Source organism: Notamacropus eugenii, chromosome 1, assembly GCF_028372415.1.
Source record: "Notamacropus eugenii isolate mMacEug1 chromosome 1, mMacEug1.pri_v2, whole genome shotgun sequence".
NCBI lineage: Eukaryota > Metazoa > Chordata > Mammalia > Diprotodontia > Macropodidae > Notamacropus > Notamacropus eugenii.
Genome location: NC_092872.1, coordinates 46,814,598 through 46,831,573, shown reverse-complemented (window position 1 = coordinate 46,831,573; position 16,976 = coordinate 46,814,598). Strand labels below are relative to the sequence as shown.

General features: G+C 49.1%; 2 protein-coding genes across 8 annotated transcripts; both read left to right on the top strand.

Annotated features, from left to right (window-relative positions):
* Positions 1-388: 388 nt before the first annotated feature.
* On the top strand, positions 389-7,469 carry LOC140497669 (uncharacterized). Of its 4 annotated transcripts, none has more exons than XM_072598884.1 (5): positions 389-685; positions 1,599-1,634; positions 1,846-1,972; positions 2,294-2,449; positions 6,792-7,469. In XM_072598884.1, exons 1-5 carry the CDS (start codon positions 552-554, stop codon positions 6,903-6,905), a joined length of 567 nt encoding a protein of 188 aa, XP_072454985.1. In that variant the 5' UTR covers positions 389-551; the 3' UTR covers positions 6,906-7,469. The 4 variants fall into 4 exon arrangements, with proteins under 4 accessions (XP_072454985.1, XP_072454965.1, XP_072454974.1 ...); XM_072598864.1 differs by having other exon boundaries at positions 528-685; positions 1,826-1,972; XM_072598873.1 differs by lacking the exon at positions 389-685 and adding an exon at positions 724-794 and having other exon boundaries at positions 1,826-1,972.
* On the top strand, positions 7,469-13,534 carry ALDOA (aldolase, fructose-bisphosphate A). 4 transcript variants are annotated; one of them, XM_072598799.1, is made up of 9 exons: positions 7,469-7,854; positions 10,713-10,851; positions 10,942-11,153; positions 11,388-11,442; positions 11,584-11,744; positions 12,281-12,364; positions 12,472-12,646; positions 12,808-13,007; positions 13,243-13,534. In XM_072598799.1, exons 1-9 carry the CDS (start codon positions 7,837-7,839, stop codon positions 13,336-13,338), a joined length of 1,140 nt encoding a protein of 379 aa, XP_072454900.1. In that variant the 5' UTR covers positions 7,469-7,836; the 3' UTR covers positions 13,339-13,534. The 4 variants fall into 4 exon arrangements, with proteins under 4 accessions (XP_072454900.1, XP_072454919.1, XP_072454910.1 ...); XM_072598818.1 differs by lacking the exon at positions 7,469-7,854 and adding an exon at positions 8,174-8,212; XM_072598809.1 differs by lacking the exon at positions 7,469-7,854 and adding an exon at positions 9,243-9,335.
* The last annotated feature ends 3,442 nt before the right edge of the window (positions 13,535-16,976 follow it).

The following is a 16,976-nucleotide window of genomic DNA, read 5'->3' as shown; positions in this document are numbered from 1 at the left end:
ACACGTGCCCAGGGAGGAAGCCCTTGTTGTGGCTGCAAGGGTGAAGGTGAAAACAACGGCCATCTGAGGCTGGGAGGAAAGCGGAAAGTCCTGGGGAGGAGACCAGGGCTCCTGGAGGGCACGGAGTCTCGGAGATCCCAGACCCAAGGGCTCAGAGGTGACATCACTCGTCTAGAGGCCCAAGCTGCTCTTGGGGCTCCAGGGCCCTCTCCAGGCCGGCCTCCCGGGCCCCGTCCCAGCCATCCCCATCCCAGGCTCAGTGACAAGGAAACCAGAAAACCTCTAAATTCCTCCGTGACGGTGACGTTAGACACACACACACACACACACACACACACACACACACACACACACACACACACACGTGCAAGCTGTGAAAGAAGAAAGGCCGGCGACCCGAAGAACCCAGGCGGTTCCGGGCCAAACCGCCCTCTGCTCTCGGATGCGCTTGCCACGCGCTGACCTCGAGAAGCGGGGCGCGCGCAGAAAAGGAGCGAAGCGGAGACGTCTGGGCTGCGTCGGCCGCCGTAGCGCCCAGAGCGTCGGTCGCTATGGCAACTTCGGAAGCGGCGGGAGCAGGCTACTTTGTCTTCGGGTTCGCGCGCTCGGGACTCCCGCTGCTCGGGTGGGGATGGGCTGGGGCGCCTCGCGGCCTAATCCATATTCACTCGCCTTTTCTGCATAGGTAATGAGGGAGGAGCGGAGCGGGGGGCGGGCGGGAGCCGGGCCTGGGGTCGGCCGGGGGGGACGCCCCCGGCGGCGGCCGTTGGGGAGCGGAGCCCGAGGCTGGGCGGGTGGGTGTGTTGGAGGCAGGGGGGGCCGTCCGACGGGGGCGGGGGGAGGCCCGAGCCGCCCTAGCCGAGCCAGCCCGGGCGGAGCCCCGTGGAGGTGGGGAGCTGGGAGGGCTCTGGGGGAGAGGGGGCAGCTCCGGGAGGGCCTGAGGGCGGGGCGGGGCGGGGCGGGGCTGGGGCTCACCTCTCCGCGCTCCGGGCGGGGCCGGGCCGAGGATCGGGGCCGCGGGCTCGGGAGCCCAGCGAGCTTCCAGCCACCTGTCTTAAGTTTTCTACCTGCATTTCTCGCTTTTGTCCCTTGGTTCTTGCTTTGCGATCTTTGGTGAATCAAAACACACACGCTCCCTCTTTGTCCCCTTCTCGCCCTTCCTGCCTCCTCCTTTTTCTTCTTTCTCTCTCTCCCTCTCCCTCCCTCCCTCCCTCCCTCTCTCTCTCTCTCTCTCTCTCTCTGTCTCTCTCTCTCCTTTAGTCTTTATTTTCTTTATCTGTAGGAAGAAGGGATCAGATCTACTGATTTCTTGGGTTTCCCCTTCGTCTATAAATCCTGTCATCGCTCTAGGGTGACATCCTCCTGGTAACATCTTTTTGGAGCGGGAAGGTCTAGGTTTGAATTCCAGAATGGCCATTCGCTATTTAGGTGACCTAAGACAAGTCATTTAACTTCTCAAGGACTTAGTTTCCTCCTCTTGTAAAATGCAAAATGAGTGGATTGGACTTCAAGATCCTTTCCAATATTTTATGTACATTTTTTAAAACCCATCCAACATGATAGCCTTTTATTCTAAGACTCTTCCCACCCACTTTCAGCTTCGGGACCAACACAGAACAGCCTGCCCCATGGATGTGAGTCACTGACCCCATTCTAGTTCCTTGACTTTACCCACGGTATCCTCCCCAGTTCTAAGCCCTTTGTTCTGCAGATTTGCTGCCCCATTCTCCCCACCCCATCCCATGCATATTCCTTCCCTTTTGTGTCCCTGAAGCACGGACCCTCTCCCTGTGCTTTTGTCACCCCTTCCTCCCTGTAACTATAGCTCACAGAGGCTTCCTCTAGCTTTCGGATCCCAGCCCAGAGTCCTGTAGTGAGTGTCTCCTTGCCCATTCCTGCTATCGTCTTCATCAGTGTGGTTGTCTACTTGTTGCTGCTTGGCCTGGTGCTGCTGGCCAGACATTATTCAGTGGTGAGGAGGCACCCAGAGAGGGGAAGGGAGGTGGGAAGGAAGTGGACAATACCAGTATAAGGAAAAAGAAAAGGAAGGGTTAGGTATCCTAGTCCCACTCCCCCAGCCCTGGCTTTTCCCCAAATGCCCCATTCTTTTTCTACTCTGGTTCACATTCCTCCAGAACCCAGATATTCCCTTGAAATCTTGCTTCCCTCTCATAAGAAGCCAGGAAGCTCTCCCCAGCTCCCATCTCTTCTTCAGTACATGAGTTGCCCCATATGGACAAGAGGGAAAGGGTGATGAGGACAGCTAGGAGTCTGAATTCTCTCTGACTCTCAGGAGCAAGGTCGCTGCACAGACTGCAGAGGGTCCTGCAGGAAGGCAGATGCCCCTGGCCCCTTTGAGTGCTGTCAGGGCTGCGCTGAAGCCTGTGACTTCCCTCTGCCCAGTCCAGCCAGATGCTTGGATGCCTGCTGCCCCCAGCCCTTGGAAGCAGTGAGTGATTCCTTTTGACTCAGACATCCTTTGATTATCTTATTCCTCCTCCCCACTTATCAAGTCCTTCTCATCTTGACTCCCAGCCTTGCTAAACCCTGCTTCTGTCACAGATAAGCTTTACTACTTATACTAGTACTAATACACCCAAGGAAGGCACAGGCTGGCAGTCACAAATGACATTCTTCAGCAAATCTCTAGCACCACAATGATCAGAAATATCCCAGAAAGATAAAGGCAGAAGGAGGTGCTGTCATACTGTATAAAACTATAGAACTAGAACGTATTTTGTTTACTAAGAAAAATTTTCATTTAAAAGAGCAAACTGCTATCTTAAGGGATTTCCTGCAATCATATTTCCCATGTTTATGTCAAAATCATATAAGCTTCTTTGAAAGATGTAACAGAGATAACTTTGTGGGACCCTCCGATCATTAATAGAAAATGATAAAGAGCAACAAAATTCAGTTGTTCATATTTGCAGATGACATGGTGCTGATTGCTGTAAGACTGAGCATTGCAAAGCCTCCTAAGGGATATATTTCATCCCTTAGAAGATGGTCAGCCTATCCTCACAGGAAAAAAATAAGAATAACTATTGCCCAGACTAATAATACTCAGTTGCATGGACAACTGAGAGACCTGTTCCATTAGTACTCATGTTTCTTGGATAGTTTCAGATGGACAGTGAGATGGGATTGGAGTTGAATAGGAGGAGAAGCATGGCATTTGGGGAACTGGGCAATTTTTTAAGACATCAGTTTTCTCCCTGAAACAAAGGTCCAATTTTTAAAACTCCAATAGGCTTCCTGTGATGTTGTATGACTTTATCTCAGGTGATTAATCTCCAAAGAATTAAAGTTGTGTGGTCAGAAGGGCAATGGAGAGGTACCTGGTGGGCATGGGTAGGCCGTAACATACTACTAATTAAGAAAAGTGGCATAAAGGATGTCATCAGAGAGACCTATGACCTGAAAGGAAGGTGGGCTGGTAAAGAAGGAGAGCCTGCTTGCTACTAGTATCTATGTAATGTCAAGAAACAGAGAGAAAGGTCTCAGCCTGATGGAGGGAAGATAGACAGGAAGATTTGCAAACAGGATTTAGGTGGCAGTCTACATCATTAGAGAGCATACCCACGTTGACAAGACTGTAGATCTGCTGAAGAAGTATGGAAGTATCCCTAAGGAAAGATGAGTCCCCAAGAGGAACATAAAGGATTCACATTTCTATTGGTTGTTTTAAAGGTGTTTCATGGGTAGATAGCGTGTTGTTGTTGTTTTTTCATCCTAGAAGATTTGTACGATATTTATTTAGGATTTCTCTGCACTATCTTCTGCCAACACTATTTTAAGCAACTTACAAAGTTGATTTATATAGTATAGCACCTGTCTTCTACTCAAGCCTTGTTCTAGTTCTAAATTTTATATAGTATGAAAGCAAGGAAAAAGATGAAGATGGTATTCCATGATGGTAGTTTCATATGAATATTCGCCAACCAGATTTAATTTACCTCCCCAGAGATAAAAGAAAGTTTTAATCAAACTCACTATATCTTAAGTTTTCTACCCACTTCATTCTAGTTTTATCTTTCTGGGATATTTCTGATCATTGTGGTACTAGCTTGAGATATTTAAGAGAAAGAGAGAACACAACCAGTACAGGAAAGAAGAGATTATATGTTTGTACATGTACACACACACACACACACACACACACACACACACACACACACACACACGAGTCACATGATCTCTTCAGAAATATGACACCTACCCCTGAAACTTCTGATCTTGTAAATGCCATTTTCCTATTTCTGGACTGGGCAAGTCTTGATCAGGCTCTTTAACTGTGACTGATATCTGGCCTTGTTTCTGGCCTTAAACATTTGACCTTTCAATGCCATATCCATCCAGGAGAATTCAGGATTGGGGGAGGGAGGGGAGGTGCCTCACTTTGGCTGGCCTAGATCCAATACAATCCTAAGGGAGAAGCAGACAAGGAAGCAGGTAGAATATTTCCCACATACTACTGTTTCAGAAACAAACTGTTCCTATTTCTTAGGAGATGGTCTCTCTAAACAATATCTGCTTTCCTTAGCTGGGAATTGAGTTCCTTGGCCACTTTCCCAACCCTCTTTGTGGTTCTGACAAAGGGAAAATTAGTTGCCTTTATATAAAAGCAAAAATCACTATCCAGTTGCATTTATTTCTACCTGAAAGCCTTTTTAAAAACTATAGGCATGAAATGAACACATTGCTATAGTGGTCTTGAACAATATATTGACCCTCATCTCCCCACCATCCTTTAAAAGCTCCAGATTTAGAATCAAAATATCAGAGTTCCAATCTAGCTCTTAACTCTCACTAGATTTGTATCCAATCCAACAAATGTTAAGTGCCAGTGTGATGGATGCTATATAAAGGCACCATGCCAGAGGCCAAGAATACAACGATAAAAAGCAGAGAAGTCCATGCCCCTAAGAAATATACAATCTACTGAGGGGAAACAGTGAGTAAACAGATAAGTAATACATGATGGTTTGAGGGAAAGAAAGCACTAACACCTAGGAAAACCAAGAATGATTTCCCATAGGAGATGGTACAGGAAATGAGCCTTGAAGCAAGCTAAGGGGAGAAGCGGAAGTGTTCTAGGTATGTGGGCAGCCTGTGCACAGGCATAAAAATAAGAGCTGGGACTCAGAGTTTGGGGAACAGTGAGCCAGTCAGAGAACAGAGAGTACATGAAGGGAGAGTAATGGGTGTTAGACTGGGGCCCAGTTGTGAAGGAATTTAACTGAGACCTGAGTAGTTTCTATTTCACCCTAAAGGGTATAGGGAACCTCTGAAGGTTCTTGAGTAAGGCAGTGATGTGGTCTGACTTATGCTTTAGAAAAATCATTTAGCAAAGAAGAGACAGACAGCTTTGAAAATGTGTAGTATTTTATAGGTTTTCTTTAAATGGAAATGTATTGTTTTATATTGTATCCTCTTATGTTCTAAAGGGTAGCTAGGTGGTAGAGTGGATAGAGCACCAGTGCAGGAGTCAGGAGGACCTGAGTTCAAATCTCACCTCAGACACTTGACACTCACTAGCTGTGTGACCTTGGGCAAGTCGCTTAACCCCACTTGCCTCATCCTGGGTCATCTCCAGTCATCCTGAGGAATATCTGGTCACTGGATTCAGATGGCTGTGGGAGACAAGTGAGGCTGGTGACCTGTGTAGCCCTCCCTCACTCAAAACAAAGTCAAGTGCAAGTCATGTCATTCTCTTATGTTCTACTATGTACAATGTTTTTTTCTTTCTTATTTTGTATTTAAGTTTAAAATAAATTTAAATATGATGGAGAAAAAAAAGAAAAATCATTTGGGCAGCTCTTTGGAGGACAGACTGGGGAGGGGCTGGACTGGGAGTCCAGGCTGAAGGGTATTGCTGTAGTTCCAGTGACAAGTGATGAAGCCCAAACTAGGATTGTTGGCCATGTGAGGGACAGAAGGGAACAACTGGGAGAGGTGGAGAGAGAATGAGCAAGAATTGGTAATTGACTAGATAGAGGGGCTGAAGGAGAAGGAAGAGTCAAGGATGACTCCTGGATTGCAAACCTGGGGTACTGGAAGGGTGACTGTATCCCCCACAGAAATGGTAAAGTTGAGGGAGGGGAAATAACAAATCCTGTTTTCTAGATGTTGAGTTTGAGAGGTGTAAATCACAAAGAACTAGAGATATCCAACAGGCAGATGGTGAGGCTGGACTGAAGCTTAGGATAAAACCTAGTCTGGGCGTCTTCTACATGCATATGATTATTGACCCTGTAGGGGTTTGTGAGGTCTTTGAAGGAGTCGTTTGAGGGTGGGACACATGATGTTCCAGCAAAGGAGACTTTGAAGAAGACGATAATGTAGAGAACAGTGCCACTAAAACTAATGGAAAGTATCCAGGAGGGCTGAGCAGCAAGGCCACCTGAGGGCAAGCAGGGTTGGGAAGGATGAGAAGTCTGTGGGATTTAGCAATTCGATTGTTGCCCTGGAAGAAGAGAAATTTTGAGTGTTTAAGTTAGAAGCCCAAATTGGAACCAATTGAGGGGTGAATAGAAGGAGGTAGAGACCCTGATTATAGATTGTTTTTTCTAGGAGCAAAGTAAGGCAAGGCATTTATCCTCTCTGAATCTCAGTTACCTTATCTGTCTGACAAGAGGTTGTAAATAAAACACTTTGAAAAGTGCTTATCTAAATGAGAGCTATTATTATGCTTTGCTTCCTAAAAATGTTCCTTTGCCCTCTCCAAACCTTCACCATCTAAATCCTTTCCCCAACACCCTTTTTCATCCTCCTCTCTTCTCCCTCAGGGTTGGACCCCCCAATGCCCCAGATGCTGCCCACTGTGTGACTGTGCCTGTGCCTGCCAGCTGCCTGACTGTCAAAGCCTCAATTGCCTTTGCTTTGAAATCAAGCTCAGATGAGGATTATGTGCTCATGACTACGAGACACTGCCTTCGTCTGGACCTGCCTACCCCATGAGCATAGAACATTCCTTGGGAGCTGGGTCACCACCCCAGTGGCACCCAGAATGGCTTAACACCTGCCCCCAAGGCCCCGCTCATCCTTTTGTCTTCACTGAACCTAAGCAGAGAAGATCCAAGCCCTCCTAGCAAGATGCAGAGACCAGTTGCCCTTAGAAGCATTCAACCTTCTTGAAAGCTGGGGACCTCAAACACCTTAGAGAAAATCCAGGAGAGGCTAAATCTTTTGTTGAGTAACTTCTTGGTCCCTGCTTAGTCCTACCCTTACCAGTAGATATGAGGAAAGGGGTATGGGCTGATAGTATTCATTCCTCCTCAGCAGAGGCTGAGTTCAGGGAGTTCTGCTCAGGATTGTTGGAATTTAAGGTTGACCTTTGTTATTCAGCCATATCCCACTCTTCATGACCCTGTGGACCATATTATCCATGGGGTTTTCTTGGCAAAGTTACTGAAGTGGTTTGCCATTTCTTTCTCCAATGGATTAAAGGCAAAAAAAAAAAAAAAGATGAACAAGGTCACCAGATGTAGTAAATATCTGAGGCTGGATTTGAACTGAGGTCTATCCTGACTCCAGGCCCAACACCCTATCTCCTGAGCTAGCTACCTCAGCATGACCCAGTAGGGGCTTGTACCTTCCACCTGCTGATTCCCCATTCTTTTAGGAGATAGGTGTGTGCTTCTCTACCCAACTCGGAAATATAGGTACCCACGAATAAGGACTGACACTATGGAGGACCAGAAGGAAAAGACAGGCCCAAGATTGGGGAAGGGGAGAGTGAACACCTGCTAGTTTGTGGCTTCCCACCTTTGAGATTTCACCCTCTACCTCCTTTGGCAGGCAGGGCAGCATGACTGATTTCCATAGAAACGGATGGCGACTCAGCTGCTGGTGAGTGGGGAAGTGGTTACACAGGCCTTCCTTTCTCTGCCTGCTTCTGCCCTCTCTCTACTGGATCCTTGTCTACCTCTTTTCTTAGCAGAAGCCTGAAGCTCTTGGTCACTCCCCCTCCTCTAATTTCTTCCCCTCCCCTGCTTTGAGCCCCATCCGGCCCTGAATGTCAGGGGCTTCAGGTTTCCCCTAAATATAGTTCCCTGCCAGAGGAGCTGGGATGGGGAAAGGGCAGGGGTCACAAAAAAAGGTCGGGAAAATTCCAAGAGGCGGGTGGGGAATACTTTATAACCCCAACCCAGCCCTGCCTGACCACTCACTGCCTAGGCTTGAGTCTAACCGTCCGGACTCCATTTAGGTGGGTACCATATGGGGTAGCTGAGCAGAGAAAATGGGGTGGGGTGGGCAGGACTCTGGCTACAGAGAGTAAGAGAGGGAGTGAAAATAAGGGTTGGTGAGTAAAAAGTGGGGTTTTAATAAGGGTGAGGGAGGTTGGGGGGAATTTGTAAAGTAACAAGCGGTGGCCTCAGCCCAGGGAAGTCTAGATTCCGAGGCAAAGGGGAGATGTGATTTGGCAATCAGTTGGGCAGATGGTGCAGTCCTCGGGAATGGAATGCGGGCATTACCGAAGGGCAGAATGACCTTCCCTTCCCCAGGGCCCTTGGGTTTTCCCTAGAGAAGCCCGGCGTTCCAGCCTGAGTCCCGCAAGGCGGGGCGTGGCCGCTGCGCTCTCCCCAGGCGGCGCTCCAGCTGCCAGCTGCACCTTGGGGGGTTCCGGGGGGCTTGGGCCGACCTTTAGGGGAGATCGCAGCTCGGGAGGAGATCCGCATCGCGTGGAAGGGGCGTTGCGGGAAGCAGAGAGAATGGAGTGGGGCGTCAGGTGGGGAGGTCAGAGCAGCTCTCCGCGGAGGAGGGATGGGGAGGGCAAAACCCCGGGCAACAATACTTGGGCAGAGCACCTCCGCCTCGCGCTTCCCCCTCCCCCCACTCCTCGACCTTCCAACATTCATCCATCCCCTTCGATCGGTAGTTTATGCCCCCCTTCCCCCTCCTTCGAGAAAATGTGAGCTGAGTCACGCGGTCCTAGGCTGAGGTGGGGGCGGCGAGGGGGGAGGGGGAGCAGCTGCTGCTGGAGGTGGGATGGGGGGGCGCACCCCGAGGGATGTGGTTCCAGTCACGTCCGAAGGTGGGGCGGGAACAGCAGACGTTCCCCCCTCCCTTTTTTGGAGCTCTTGGGAACCCTGCTGCGTATGGTCGTCTGCTCTCCCCCGGCTTTAGCATTCTCGCTCGTTGATTGGGTGAAAGCTGCTTTCCCCGCCCCCTCCACCCCAACCCTCCAGTAGGAGGCGCGGTCTCTTTAAATGGTCAGACTCCGCCTTCACTCCGCCTTCGCTCCGCCCCTCCCGAGTTCAATAGGCGACGTTCGGATTCGGAGAGCGCAGAAGTTCGGTTCTCGACCGTAAGAGGTCTGCTTTCTGCCGGTAAGCTCACCGCCGAGGCCCGCAGCCCCGCTGCCGGAGGCCGGGCCAGCGCGGCTGCCGGGGCTGGGGGAGCTCGGGCCGGAGCCGAGGAGGAGCGCCCGATAGAACCCCCGCGGCCGTGCCCGAGCCGGTGCCCCGACCCGTGCGGCCCCTCGGACGCGGTGGTGCCCGTGCCGGGCCCGGCGCTGGCGCCCTCGTCCCGCTTCCCGTGTGATCCCCGAACTGGAATTTCGCTGCTTTCTGCGCAGTGCGACAGGCTGGGCGGAAGGCTGAGTCACGCGGGGGAGGGCGCGCCCGAGAGCGGTCCTCCGAGGGGGGAGGGGTGGCGGGGAGTGGGGGGTTCTAGAGCCCAGCAGGAGCTGAGGGGGGGAGAGGGCGGCCTGCCCCGGGGGCGGCAGGCGATGGGGGCACCACTGTGGGCATGGACCTGTCTCGGCCTGGTGTTCCCGAGCAATTCCTGCCTTCGGAAAATGGAATTTAGGGACGAGGGGAGAAGGGAGACCGACCGAAGAGGACTTCCCCTCGGGGCTCGCTATAGCCTCGTTTAGTGCTTTCCGACTCCTCTCGTAGCGTTTCTTATCGGAGTGACCTTGAACCCCCAGCTTGCAGCTGCGGCTGGTATTACGGGTGGGGGCGTAGTAGAGGGAAACATCCTGGGACGCTCCCCCTCTCCCCTGCAGCGGAAGGCAGAGAAGGCTCCTAAAATGGAGGGCCGGGCTCTTGCCCTTCACAGGGGTCAGCCTAATGTCCCTGTCACTCCCTGTGCCCACTCTGTGGAAATAGCGCTAAGCTTACAAGGGAAAGCAGCCTGACCTTGAAATGCCCTTGCTGCGTGGGCACTAATGAAGGGATACCTGGTATGGAGGAAGAATACACTAGACTACAAGTTTAGGAAACCTGTGTTCTAGCTCTGAGTCTTGGAGATTGGAGATTGCCTGCGTGGTGGGGGGGGTCTACCCTTTGCCGTCCAAAATACTTCATTCTGTTTCTTCTGAGCTTCTAGGCTTTCTTTCACCTCTGCGTTTGTTTCTTTATGAAATGAGAAGGTTGGGACTGATATTTAACTCTTCCCCTGTGTGCATCTAAGCAGGGTGATCCTAGAGCTGTTGATGTCAGAGAGGCCTAGGCTATTTTTCTGTCCTTTCCTTGTATCCCAGACTTCTCAGTTGTTCTGTGCCAGAGCAACCACACCCTAGGCTTGGCTCTCCACCCTAGGTTTAGGAAAGGTAGAGAAGCAAAAAAAATGGGGAAGTAGAGATACATGAGCTAGGGAAAAGAGAAGTCGGGTAGCAAGAATGATGTGACCTTGAATTACACAAACAAGTTTATGCCATTACTACAGAAAGGTCTGGCTTATACTTTACTATCTCCACCCAGGAAACTACCAGCCCAGCCAAGGAAAACATGCCTCACCAATACCCAGCATTGACACCAGAGCAAAAGAAAGAACTGTCTGATATAGCTCACCGAATTGTTGCTCCGGGCAAGGGAATCTTGGCAGCAGATGAGTCCACTGGTACAAAGGGGTGTTGGAAGGGGCAGAGTTTTGAGGGGAGGGTAGCAGTCTAGCTCTCTAGATGACACCACTCCTCAACTCCTCTTTCAGGTAGCATTGCAAAGCGGCTGCAGTCCATTGGAACTGAGAACACAGAGGAAAATCGGCGCCTCTATAGGCAGTTGCTTCTGACAGCAGATGATCGAGTGAACCCCTGTATTGGAGGTGTTATCCTTTTCCATGAGACACTCTACCAGAAAACTGATGATGGTCGTCCCTTCTCCAAAGTCATAAAGGATAAGGGTGGCATTGTGGGCATCAAGGTAAGGAGGTTTAGGAGATGTTAGATTTAAAATAGAATTAAATAAGTTAAAAACTCTTTAGAGTGCAAGAGGGCTAAGATTTGAGAGTAAGTGAAGTAAAGGTATTTGAGACAGAAGGGAAACGGAAGGAAGGAGGGAAGAAATAAATGGATCCAAATGGGGTGAAAGGTGGGGTAAAAAGTTAGGAAAAGAGTTGTAAATATTTCATTCCCTCTTCTCACCCCTCCCTAACAGGTGGACAAAGGTGTAGTGCCTCTGGCAGGGACTAATGGCGAGACTACCACCCAGGGTAAGAAATATCAGAATGAAAAAGGCCAGTCATCTCTCATACCTTGAATGAGGCATTCTTTGTCTTAACTCCCCATCTAAGCTATAGTGAGTGACCTTGGTTGTTGCTTAAGGACTTCTTGGACCATTGTCTCACTACTAGGTCTAGATGGGCTGAGTGAGCGCTGTGCCCAGTATAAGAAGGATGGAGCTGACTTTGCCAAGTGGCGTTGTGTACTGAAGATTGGGGATCATACACCTTCCTCACTTGCCATCATGGAGAATGCCAATGTGCTGGCCCGATATGCTAGCATTTGCCAGCAGGTGGGTACCTCCTTACCCTCCCCCTGCCTTATTCTACCATATTCCGAAACAGTTCCTTTCAGTTCTAGAGAATGTCAGCAAGCTGTTGAAAAAACATCAGCTATTGCCCCTGTAGCAGTTGGTACTAAATTCTCTGATTTGGGTCCTGAGAAGGTGGGTATCCTAGGGATTTTCAGTTTGCCTGAGATACAGCAAAACAAAAGAAACTGTAAAGCAGCAGTGTGATAAAGTGAGGGACATGCCAGGTTTGGAGTATTTTAGCTCTGATACTAGCCATATGATCCTGCACCAGTTATTCTGCTTCCTCAGCTGCTGGCCCTGTAAAATGAATAAACGATAATTATCATGAGGGACTGGTTGGAGGCAGATAGCCATCTCTCCCTGAGATCCTAAGTGTTTGGAAATTTGAGGAATTCAAGATTTACACCTGTCATTATGAAGATAAAGTCTATGTCTCTATTTGTTAACAGCCAAGGAGGCCTAGAAGTTAGCCCCAGGTAAGGGAGGCCTTCACAGCCTTGTCCTTTGCTTTATAGAATGGCATTGTCCCCATCGTGGAGCCAGAGATCCTCCCTGATGGAGATCATGATCTGAAGCGTTGTCAGTATGTCACTGAGAAGGTAAGAGATGTGAGGAATCACTGGAGAGTGACTGGGAAGGAAGTAGTAGATCAGGAGCTAGTGCTAGTGATTTCCTACTTAACTTTGTTGTTTTGCCATTTTTCTAGGTCCTGGCTGCTGTCTACAAAGCTCTGAGTGACCACCATATCTATCTGGAAGGGACCTTGCTGAAGCCTAACATGGTCACCCCTGGCCATGCCTGTACCCAGAAATATTCACATGAGGAGATTGCAATGGCAACTGTAACTGCCCTTCGCCGGACTGTACCTCCTGCGGTCACTGGTGAGAGAAATCGATTTCTCCCTCAGTATTTATTACCCATGGTTTCTTTCACCTTGGGTCACATGCGTTCTCTTCATTTTTTTTTTTTAAGGAATGCTTGTTACCAGCACTTTTTTATATACTATTTGATATTTCTTTCATCTCTTTTCTGCTTTCCATAGGTATCACCTTCCTCTCTGGGGGTCAGAGTGAAGAGGATGCCTCCATCAATCTCAATGCCATCAATACTTGCCCCTTGCACAAGCCATGGGCCCTGACCTTCTCTTATGGCCGAGCCTTGCAGGCATCTGCTCTCAAGACCTGGGGTGGAAAAAAGGAAAATGTCAAGGCTGCCCAAGAGGAATATATTAAGCGGGCCACGGTGAGAAGGGACAAGGGAAAGAACCAGGATCAGGGACCTTGACAGGCAGGATTCTGGGAACATAAATTAACAAGGGGTCAGGATTGGGGAAAGGAGAAAAGAATAAGTAGTCTTCAGTCCCTTCTGGTGATGCAGAGCTTATCTGTGCTTGAGCTGGGTCTGTGGTGTCATTGAGGGTAGGATCCAGAACTACCAGCCTTTCTCATACTTCCTTCTTTCCCTTTTCCTTCACTAGGCCAACAGCCAAGCTGCTCAAGGCAAGTATACTCCAAGTGGAAAGGCAGGAGCTGCAGCCAGCGAGTCTCTCTTTATCTCTAACCATGCCTACTAACTTAAGTCAAGGCCTTCCAGCTGGGTATGCCCTAACACTCCAGGCCATCCCTCACAGTCCAGGAAGAGGCTGAGATCCCAGAGCTTCGTGCTGACCTGTCCCATCACCCCTCATTTGTGCGGTATTGTTGCTCTCTGGTGAATCTAGCGACCCCTCCTCAGCCCGCTTTTTCCAATAAACAACTATTTAACAAGGAGTCTGGTGCCTGTGATAGGGCAGGGGTGACTTTCCCTTTGGGGTGCTTGGGTCCTTCTGTAGCTTTGTACTGTCTTGTCAGGGCAAGGAAAACCAATCTCTGCCTAGAGCAAAAAAAAAAATCATCTTTATTAACCCCCTGTGAGGAGTATGGGGGGGGGGGGGGAGTGTTGTAAATAGGAAATGGGTTTTCTAGCTTTTAATACAAACTCTAAATTAGCTGTGGATCATTGGAGAAGAGAGTATCATCTTCCCAAGGGTGTGTGTAAATGGACATACTCATTTTGCCAACCAAATCTCCCCTTCCCCAAGAGCAAGATTCCCTATGGAAATATTGATGTGGGTCACAATTGAGAACTATTTGGGAGCTCCAGGACCAATTGTTTACCCGAGAGGTGTTCCTTATCATGCCAGTTTGCTCTTGGCACTGACTTGGGCATAGATGTCAAGATGGGTTCCCAGAAGTACTCAACCTCTACAAAATCAAGATTGTTCCCAATCACTACCCTTAGATATCTCCTATAATATTTGTAGGGTGGGTTTTTTCTTTTCAAAGAACTATGATTGACACTGGTATGTGTCATGAAGAAATCACCAGGGAATTTTGGGACCCTGTCTGCCAAAGCAAATGGGGTTCAGTTTTGTGCATCTTAAGTTAGATGGCAGGTGTCTGCCCCTTTCATTCATCTAGGGTGTCATGGTAGAACTCGTTAATTTTCTTTCCTTGGCATAGATCTTGCTTGGAACCAGTTTCTAGTCTATTTTCCTCACATTGGCAGTGGTACATGGAAATAGGAGAGAGTCAGGCTGCAATCATGTGCTTTTTCTGCCAAAGAATGAAGCAGCAGCTTGATAGGGTAGGGAAAAACAGTGGATTTGTAAGCACAAGGGCTAAGCATTTGGTCCTTCCCATTACTAGCTGTGTAATCTTGGACAATAAGACTGTTAAAGAGCAATAGAAACTTATGTCTGGGACAGACTACTAAGTCAATAGCACCTTTATCCCAATGTAAATTTGTCCCAAATTTAAGTCAATCCCTACAAATTATCCACCTGTGACTGCTTTTTATAATAAATTCAGTCATTCTGCCTAGAAAAGCTCAAACCAAAAGAGAACTTTGGGTTTCCTATTGCCAAATATAAGTCCTTACATATTTGTGAGTAATTAGTACACATTTGGCTATATTTTTATTAGGTTTGACTTGTTTCTCATAGTTACTGAGCATCTTCTATACAATGTAACACACATTTAGGATGTTATTTTAAGCCTCACATTTTAGGATAGGTATTTACAAGTTGAGACCATTCAGAAGAGTAACCAAAATGGTGAGACCAGAAATCAAAAATCTTCAATTTAAAGAAATGTGGATATTTAATTTGGAGGACAGAAAGGTGGAAGAACTAGGGGTTATGGCATGATAGTTCAAAAATAGAGAATTTTTATATAGGAGAAGGATTGTACTATTTTTTATGGCTCTAAAGAGCAGGATTGGGAGTAATGGAAGTTAACAAGGTGCTGATTTTGGAAGTAAACTTAAAACTATAGTTAAAATGGAATGGACTGTCGTTGAGAAGAGTTTCTTCAGCATTTGGAGGATGATCATTTATCCTAGATTCCTATTCAGGCACGAATTGCGCTAGATGACCTGTGAGGCCTATTTCAGCTCATTCAGTGTACAAGATCACCTAGCTCAACTGCGTAAGTTTCAAAGAGGGAGGTGTCTTTGTTAAATTTCAAGGAAAGAGTATAGAATCCAGCTATCCCGATTCCCAAACTGGGATTTCTCTATTTCATTCTTAAAGGATCTACAGTTTAGTGGAGAAGATATATCAAACAAGTAACTAGTGTAGGATACACAAACATAGCGAACAGTTTTGGCCTTGGGAGGCAAGAGATAGGAGATGGACTACGAAGTGTTTTGTGTATCCCATAGGCAAGTCACTTAAAGCTTTCTGAATCTTGGTTTTCTCACCTGTGAAATGGAAATTCATTACTTATACAACCTGTCTCAGTTTCCTATTATGAGGAGAAAAAACATGGCAAAATATTTGGTGCCATTCTAAATGTTAGTTTATTAGTTGGCAAATGCCACAACAAAGGATGCTTATAAGGGCAAGTAGGTGGTGGATAGGTGCTGGACCTGGAATAAGGAAGACTCACGGATCTGAGTTTAAGATTTGGCCTGGACACTTAGGTGTGTGATCCTGGGCAAGTCACTTAACCCTGTTTGCCTCCATTCCTCAGATCTTTGAAACATGAGCTGGAAGGGCAAATGGCAAAAGTTCACTGCAGTATCTTTGCCAAGAAAACACCAAATGGGCTACGACTGAACAACATAAAGGGAAAATGCTATAGGTTTCAGGGAAGCCCACACAAGGTCATCCTGCAGAGATGGGCAAGGTTCTGATAGGTGGAGACAGCTGGAGAGAGGAAGGGAGGCCCTGCAGGACTGCTGATGGGGAATGAGGAGATGGGGAGCTGCTGGAGAGGAAGGGAGGCCCTGCAGGACTGCTGATGGGGAATGAGAGGAAGGAGATGGGGAGCGGCTGGAGAGAGGAAGGGAGGCCCTGCAGGACTGCTGATGGGGAATGAGAGGAAGGAGATGGGGAGCTGCTGGAGAGAGGAAGGGAGGCCCTGCAGGACTGCTGATGGGGGAATGAGGAGATGGGGAGCTGCTGGAGAGAGGAAGGGAGGCCCTGCAGGACTGCTGATGGGGGAATGAGGAGATGGGGAGCTGCTGGAGAGGAAGGGAGGCCCTGCAGGACTGCTGATGGGGGAATGAGAGGAAGGAGATGGGGAGCGGCTGGAGAGAGGAAGGGAGGCCCTGCGGGACTGCTGATGGGGGAATGAGAGGAAGGAGATGGGGAGCGGCTGGAGAGAGGAAGGGAGGCCCTGCAGGACTGCTGATGGGGGAATGAGAGGAAGGAGATGGGGAGCTGCTGGAGAGAGGAAGGGAGGCCCTGCGGGACTGCTGATGGGGGAATGAGAGGAAGGAGATGGGGAGCGGCTGGAGAGAGGAAGGGAGGCCCTGCAGGACTGCTGATGGGGGAATGAGAGGAAGGAGATGGGGAGCGGCTGGAGAGAGGAAGGGAGGCCCTGCAGGACTGCTGATGGGGGAATGAGAGGAAGGAGATGGGGAGCTGCTGGAGAGAGGAAGGGAGGCCCTGCAGGACTGCTGATGGGGAATGAGAGGAAGGAGATGGGGAGCTGCTGGAGAGAGGAAGGGAGGCCCTGCAGGACTGCTGATGGGGGAATGAGAGGAAGGAGATGGGGAGCAGCCCTGAGGGGAAGGCGTGGAAAGCGGTCACAAAGGCCCTGCCCATGGTCTCAGACTAGGGCCCGGAAGACGAAACATCCGTGAAAGGGGCCCGTAGTCCCATTCCGGCCCACAGCCCTAAAATCCCCCATGCGGCCTATTCTCCGAGAAGAGAAGCCGCAGGCC